Genomic DNA, 8,614 nt, shown 5'->3' with positions numbered 1-8,614 from the left:
CTAATAGCAAAACATAGATCCAAATTAGGGTTGCATGCACACATAGGATTGTTTGTCCATAACCCAACAATTATGTATGGGGATCTTGGATTGAGGCACAATTAAGGAAAGTGTGGGATCCAAAAGCTTCAGAACACAATATTTACTTTCTGATGATGTCTGGAGGAAACTGAGTTTCAGAGGTTATTGGGTAGGGTGAAGGCTCCTCATAATGGTTGAGCTCCATGAAATTTCAAAAGGATCTTCGTCTTCTTCATCAACTCATGGTCGTGGATATGATGTATTTTTAAGTTTTAGAGGTGTCGACACTCATAATAGTTTCACTAGTCACCTTTATAATTCTCTCATGCATGCCAATATCACTACCTTCTTGGATGATGAAGAGATTGAAGCAGGGGAAGATCTGAAACCAGAATTGGAGAGTGCAATTAAATCATCCAAGGCTTCTGTTATTGTGTTGTCCAGGAGCTATGTTGCTTCAACATGGTGTCTTGATGAATTGGTTATGATCCCCAAGCAACATATGAAATCCAATCATGTTGTAATCCCCATCTTTTATCATGTTGAGCCCACCCATGTTAGAAAGCAACAAAGTAGCTTTGGAGATGCAATGGATAAGCATAGACAAAAGATGGTAGCAGAGACAGATGAAAATAAAAAATGTCAATGGGCTCAAAAGATGGTCCGATGGAGTAATGCACTTAGAGAAGTTGTTGATTTAAAAGGAAAGGATGCAAATGGCAGGTAACCACTTTCAAACCCATATTTTCTTAGTCCTTTTATATTGATAAATTAGCACATGAAATTCAATAGCATCTTTTCCTTATCGATTTCAATACATTTCTCAATAATCATCAAATAGTTATATTTTTGATTTATTTAAGTTTGGGTAAATATTAAAGAAATGCGTGAAGTTAAATCTTGTTTTTGCAATTATGTGATTAAATAAGTTAATTCATATAGGCAGGTTAATCATTTTGATAATTATAACACATTTGTTATGCATTTATTATTTATCATTAATAAATTTATTATGGTAATCCATTTTAATTATTTTTATATGCTTTTAATTAATCAACCAAATTTTATATGGTTGTAAAAAAAAATTCACTTTTTTATATCATTCTACCTTTAAATCAGATGATATGTTATTATGATAAACAAATGTTCTTCCTTCTCGGTAGTAAAAGTTAGCTTATAAATATTCACTCAGATTCATGCGAAACCACGTTGATATAGTTAAGCATGATGGTTTTGTAAAAACACAATGAATTATGACATGGTCTTATATGGTTAGAAGTTCATATATGATGATAGTAATGATGTAATTAATTTAGTAAAAGAGCAGCTTAGTTTTTTGGATGGTCTTTTGTGGTTCTTACCAAATAAGATGTCAGGCAAGAGGCGGCGTTAATTGAAGAAATTGTTAAGGACGTATTCCGTAGATTACGCATATCCTCGGGTTGCCACTGCCACAACTTATTGGGATGGACAATTCCATTAAATTCGTCACTTCATTGTTAAAAGAGGCATCATAACATACAACGGATATACTCACTATTTTGGGTATGAGTGGTATCGGGAAGACATCGTTAGCCAAATATGTGTATACGTTACATTCTCATGAATTTGACACAAGTTGCTTCATTGAAGATATTTGTAGGAGATGTGATGGAAAGTATAATGGGATGATTGATGTATAGAAACAAATCTATGATGATATTTCAAAACCAAGTTCAGTTCAAGTCCATGATTTTTCCATATACACATCAAAGATAGAGAGTGCATTAGCTCGTAAAAAGGTGTTCCTAGTTCTTGATGATATTGGTAGTCTCGACCAGTTGGATGTGTTTTGGTAACAAAGGTTTGCATCCAGGAAGTAAAGTCATAATAACAACAACGGATGTGTGGTTGCCAGGAAGTGGTGAATTATTCAAATTGAACGGTAAACTAATGCACACAAAGTACTTTCTTAATGGCTTATTAGAGACCGAATCAAAAAAGCTTCTATGTTTTCATGCATTTATGGGCAATGATCCCAAGGAAGGTTACGAAGAGGTGTCAAAAAAGTTAGTGAAGTATTGTGAAGGACATCCAATGGCTCTTAAAGTTTTGGGTGGGTCTTTGCATAATCGAGATGTAACTTATTGGGAGGGGTACATAGACATGTTAAACAAAGAAAATAATCCTCCTATAAATAATGTCTTGAAAATGAGCTTTGACTCTTTGCCATTAGAAAATGATAAGGAGTTGTTTAAGCATATTTCTTGTTTTTTTGTGGGAATGGATATGGATGTTACTGTAGCAATATTAGAGGCATGTTCTTTAGAAACAAGAAGTGGGATCACAAATCTCATCGACAAATGCCTTCTTAGTATCACATGGAATAAAGAATTAGCGATGCCTCAATTGGTTCAAGAGATGGGAAGATTTGTGGTACGTGAAGAATCACACTACAATCCATGGGAAAGAAGTCGATTATGGGGTCACGAGTCATTCAACGTGTTGAAACATAAAAAGGTAAGATGCCATGCATTTTGTATTTCTACATACATGTTTATGACATTTTAAAATTATTTTTGCATATCCTTTCTTTTTAGGGTACGGAAAATGTTCTAGGTCTCACCCTTGACATGGGAATGCTTGAGAAAGAGAAGTTACATGGATCACTTAAGTTGAAAACAGATGCATTGAGTAAGATGGACAGGCTAATGCTGCTACAACTCAATTATGTGCAAATCACCGGCTCTTGCAACAAATTTACAGAAGAATTAAGATGGTTGTGTATGCATGGGTTCCCTTTGAAGTCTATACCTTCAAACTTACCGATGGAGAATTTGGTTGGTCTTGACACGTCATATAGCAATATTGAATCATTTGGCATTTATTATTGGTATCCACAACAACTTCTTAAGAGAGTTAAGGTAACTTATCCAAATTTACCTCTTCTATGTTAAATTGATAAATTCACTACTATTCTAACTTTTCTCCATTTCAGCAATGGATTGGATCGTTCTCAAAAGACAAAAGGTTGCTTGGATCGTTGAAGATTCTTAATTTAAGTTTATGTGAACAGCTTCGTAGTCTTGGTGGCTTTAACCAAATCCCTAAAATTGAGAGGTTAATACTTAAAGGATGCATTGGTTTGCATAATGTTTGTCAATCAATTAAGCAATGTCTTGAACTTTTTTTCGTTGATCTGAGCTACTGCAGCAAGCTTCAAAAAATTCCAAGGATTATAGGCATGTTAAAGAAGGTTGAAACACTATTGCTAGTTGTTTGTAATCTTGGTGAATCTCAAATCGGGATTATAGATATAGATACAATAACTTGTTCATCTTCCATTCCATCTACCGTTCTGGAGGCTATACCAAGTTATTCAAAGTTCTTTACAATCTATTTACTGACATCTTTAGTAAGCTTGTCACTTGTAAATAACAATTTGTCCACTGAATCCTTTCCCATGAACTTTAGTTGCCTATCCATGTTAGAGGAATTATATTTGGATAAGAATCCTATAGTTTCCATGTCCCGTTGTGTGAGAAGCCTTCCTAGGCTAGAGAAACTTAGTATGGCAAATTGTAATATGCTGACGTCAGGCGAGCATCCTCCACATACACTAACATATTTGGACCTCTTTTCATGTAAGCCTATGCTGCAAAAAGTTGTATTTGATCCTGAAATGTCCCCACTTCAGCTGCTCTCAATAGACTGTCATATCATAGCACTTTCATCGTGTGAGGTTGAAGGCGTGGTGAAAATCCAACCAATGGCAGGTGTTGAGGAAAAGGTATTACGTAGTTTGGGCTGGAATAGGTCAGACTTCCTTAGGCATGTGGTAACTGCGACACACTTGAAAAAAAAAGGAAGAATCTGAAATCCAAGTTTGATTTAGATAATTATTTTTCATTGTGTGAATATGTATATACTGTTAATGTAGCAATTAGTGAATGTAGTTGTATGTGGCAGATGTATTATGAATTTGGAATATTCAGCACAATTTATGAAGGCATAGAGATGCCAAGTTGGATTAAAGATAGAAGCATGGGGCCATCAATATCATTTACCATTCCATCATCTCCTACCAACCTCACAGGATTGAATTTCTGTTGTGTGCTGACATCCTAGAGGATCGGATCTGTAAAGGATGTGGTCATTTATTTGCCAGTGATCACAATTAGTAATATAACAAAGAACTACACATGTATATACCATCACTACCTTGATAGGGTATTTCTCCATAGAAATTGTTTGATGTTTGTAAGTCATTGGATGTTTGGGATTAATGAGATGGAATTTGGTGACCGTGTTACTATTACTGTGAGGTTGGCACAAAGTGATGCAGTTACAAAGGAGTGTGGGGTGAGTTTTGTGTATGATGATGGAGAGAACAAGGAAGAAGAAGATGTGCTGGGTCATTATAAGTCATGGAATCACATCATTGGTGGAGAACTGGAGATCTTACCGGGTTTCAATTAACAACAGGAGAATACATCCTAAGCAAGTATCTAATTCTGCAGCCTATGTTTTTTAAAATTTTTTATTTTCATATAGAAGGTGCCACCTTTAAAGGTAAATTGTCATTCATATGTATTGCTTTTTACTTAAAGCTAACAATAAGTAAATGGTAGTGATTTAAGTGATATATATATTTCAAGATTTGATTTTATGCAATCGTTCTGAAATCCTTTATCTATTTGTTTTCGGTAGACGAGCCAGTGTAGTTCAGGGTAATAGTAACGTGGCCACCAAATTCTATGATAAATAATTCATGTTTTGATTTTCTGCAAATCATTGCCAAATCTCTAATCTATTTCTTTTCATTAGATAAGCAAGTGCACTTCAGAGCTTTCTCTCAAAAGAAGTCTGGCAAACTGGAGGATGGCCCCTAAGGTACTTTTATATCCCAAAAACCAATGTGACAAGCTCATTTCTAATATGTATTCTGTTAGTTATGTTTCTATTTTTTTTTAATGATAATGGTGGTACTTTTAATTTTATTGTTTTTATTGTCCCAAATAGTTGCTATTTCTTGGGTTTAGACCTTAGCCAATTGAATATGTAAACTTTTATGTGTTACTGTTAATGATTTAATTAAGAATCCTGTCGTCCTTGTGTTAGCATCTAGATAAAATAGATTCGGTACTTCTTTATGCAAACTTGTCACCGGGTATCTTTCTGCCTGAGGTTGTCATCTTACATGATCTTGTTTTATTCTCTCAACCAGATTTGCTTTAGGGTTTAGGGTCCAAATGCGCTTATATATCTTGTTTATTCTCAAAGTTAATAGGAATTTTCTGCTTTATCTTGTTTTAGTTTGGCACTTCCATCAACTAATCACTGAAGGAACATTATAATTTAGCTTATCTTATATGCTACAGTTGAATGCAAGAAAAAGCAAGGTACTTTAAGTGTATTTTAGCATTGTGCTTTCATTTCCTCCAATTAAAACACCATGCTTTTTTTTATATTAAGACCTTGTACTATGAAAATATACCAATTTGTATCATTGTACTTTTATCTCTTTCTTATTACATCACACTTTGAAAATTCTACCCTTTTATAGCACTGAGATTTGCTTTGTATTTAATAACATTGGTATGATTTGGTTCATTTTTCAAATTACCATGGTGTAATAGGAAATAATAAGTAGGATTCTATGATAAACAAATCGGTGAAAGTAGGTTTCTCTTTCTTTCATTTTACCCTATTTTTACCTGGAAGTTCCAGATCAGATGGGGAATAAGGTGCATGCTACCATATATGAAAACTTAACATCGACTTGTACTGCAAAAATATGGGAAACATAACAAAAAAAAGACAATGTAAGAAGAGCTTGCATGGGGGGAAATTCACTTACTGGTATGTAAATAAATTAAGTAAACAATAAAAGTAAGGTTAAATGCGAGAAATAACAACAATCTTTCATTTATTTGTGTATTGTTGCATCCTACTTTCGTTTCTTTCTATCACATTTAAAAATCTACCGAGTATAGCTTGCACTTTTGTTGATCTTAATTGGATAGATTTTTCAAAGTATAGCAGTGAAAATTGATAAATGTTGTAATAAGAAGAAATGAAAGTTGCTTTGTAATTTGGATGGTGTTGCTTAATGCCTATACATTGAATTCTACCAGTTATATCAGTGAAAATTGCTTTGAGATTGGATGAAACTGCTATATATGGAATTTGTTTCATTGTTGTGGTTTTCCTTTCTAAATTTTACATTAATTCCTTTCTTTTCTATAGGATTCAATCAAGCTCCAGCTGCAAATGAAGCTGCTTCAAGACCCTTTATTCATGACACCTCCAATGATGAGAAACGCCTACCAATACCATCAGTGCTCCCACAATGTGTCAAATGTTCCACCCTTTTATAATTGTTTTACTTTCAGTATATGTTGGCAGTAGTATTACTGATGAAAGTGAACAATTGGTCCATATGGCTTGTGAATTGTGAGGAATGGTCCTAGCTCTACCACACAAACACAAATGAATATTTATATTTATGCTTATTGGGAATCACATGTCATGCGTGATAAATATTTTTTATGATTATTGTATTTAGATAGAAAAATGTAATTTACTTGTATATGATATAAATAAAATATTATTGTTACAATCATTAGCTAAAATAAATTTTCAAAAGAAGCAAAGCTTTAAATACATAGAAAAAGACTAAATTGCACAAATGGTCCCTGTGATTAGCTTAAAATTACCACTTTGGTCCAAAAAGGTTTGGACTAGCACCAGAGGTCCAAACTTTTCATTTTTTTGCAAGTTTGGTCCAAAATTTTTGAAACTTTTATAATGATGAATTTGCCCCTTATTATTTTATTTTTTATTTTTCTTTTATTACATTAATTAAAAACAGTTAAAAATAATACAAAAATAAAATTCCTCTCTCTCTCTCTCTCTCTCTCTCTCTCTTTCTCTCTCCGTACAGTTTCAAAGAACATCCCTTTGCCTCTAACAAATAGTCGCCTCCTCCCACAATTTTCTTCCTCCTTTGGCCACCATTTATTCAAGAAACCTCTGCATTCAGCCATCATTTGCACATACTGCTTCAAGAAGAAATCGCCTATTGGATCTACAGAGATGGTCAGATCTTGCAAAATCGACTATCCCTCTCCTCCTATATTGGTCCCCTTCACAAACAGAGATCGGGCCACCAACTTCATCGTCGTCTCCATTAGGATGATATGAACCCCAATGGATGCCCCCATGAAAACTCGTGTAGCCCCTCATCTACTAGCTCAGAACCTGATCCCAAACCCGATCCCTCTCCTGTACTGCCAATTGTTGGCCTCGGGCGTAGTACCACCATTTTGAAATACAAAAGAAATAATAACTGTTAGTGATACTGATACCTCTGGAGGGATCACACCATACTACCTTCCATATCTATCTGTACCTTCTCCACAGACTGCCTTGACTCTACCAGGTCCCTTCCACTATCGCTGATCACTGCTACTCTTATCCTAGGCCTTCCCTAGGAAACCTCTGACTCCACCCAACCCAATCCTCAGCTGTTGAAGGTCTCTTTGTGATGCCAATTAGCTATTACCTGAATACAATCACATGCGACAAGGCTCAGATAATCCTTCGAGTAAGGGACTCATCCCTACAACGGTTAGGACTCAAACAAGAGCTACGCAATAGGGTCAAATCCAACACTCTGAGATTATTCAACCCTGATCACATGTGACTTTAATGTATTCACCTAACAGCTAACTCCCATCGCTCAAAGCCCACATAGCACAGAGCAAACAACATTTGGACAAAAGGAAACAATCTTAAGCAACTCTATCCTCGTAGAGAAAAACTGAACTAGCATACAATGATAAACTCGTACTATCAGGCATAACCTAAACAGGTTACCCTACTGTTGTCTACTCAATTCTAGATTGCAACTTTTTCATATACAGAAGCACATAAGGCAGGCACATAAGGCATCACTCCTAGATCCTTAGTCCTATTCTAGCATGTTGTTCTACAGGAACTGATAAACATATATAAACTTGTATGGGTACATTGGCGAATACTTACTTGAGCTCGGCCGGTCGCGCACATCACACACTTCGTTCCTTCTTAAAACTCTTTACTTAGCTTTTCAGAAAATATTTCTTCTTTAAAATCTTTTAATCCCTTGATTTGAGTTCAGACACCCCCGAAGGCGTGTCCGAATCCCTCAAACTAGGGCTCTGATACCAACTTGTAACATCCCAAAAATACGAGACAAAAATTTCATTTTTGAAAACATATACTTAACAAAACATTAGTAGTAAAACATACACCAACCACATCATTTCATAAAAGTGTGCGTGTCTGGAAAACAGTTTATAGAAAAAAACATAACAACGTCAGAGTACAATCCCCAGGGAGATCTCATGGTGCGGAATACAAGCGTGTGTGTGATGGGCCGCTACCGCGCTAGCTCTTTCCCCTTCGAAGAAGAGGTACCTGAAACCAAAACTAAAAACTGTAAGCACGAAGCTTAGTGAGTTCCCCTATCATACCGCATACCATACAATCGCATATCATACATAATGCCAGGTAGTTCTGGGGTGCTCGACCTACCCGGTACAGCTATTCTAGGGTGCCGCCCTACCCG

The 8,614-nt window shown here is 35.4% G+C and overlaps 1 protein-coding gene across 1 annotated transcript; it reads left to right on the top strand.

Annotated features, from left to right (window-relative positions):
- Window positions 1–211: 211 nt before the first annotated feature.
- On the top strand, window positions 212–1,414 carry LOC111915816 (disease resistance protein Roq1). Its single transcript, XM_052766795.1, has 3 exons — window positions 212–744; window positions 964–967; window positions 1,298–1,414. Exons 1-3 carry the CDS (start codon window positions 212–214, stop codon window positions 1,412–1,414), a joined length of 654 nt encoding a protein of 217 aa, XP_052622755.1.
- Window positions 1,415–8,614: the final 7,200 nt, after the last annotated feature.

The sequence above is a fragment of the Lactuca sativa genome, chromosome 1 (assembly GCF_002870075.4).
Source record: "Lactuca sativa cultivar Salinas chromosome 1, Lsat_Salinas_v11, whole genome shotgun sequence".
NCBI classification, from domain to species: domain Eukaryota; kingdom Viridiplantae; phylum Streptophyta; class Magnoliopsida; order Asterales; family Asteraceae; genus Lactuca; species Lactuca sativa.
Note: the sequence above shows the minus strand (reverse complement) of the source record. Positions and strands in the feature narration are given on the sequence as shown.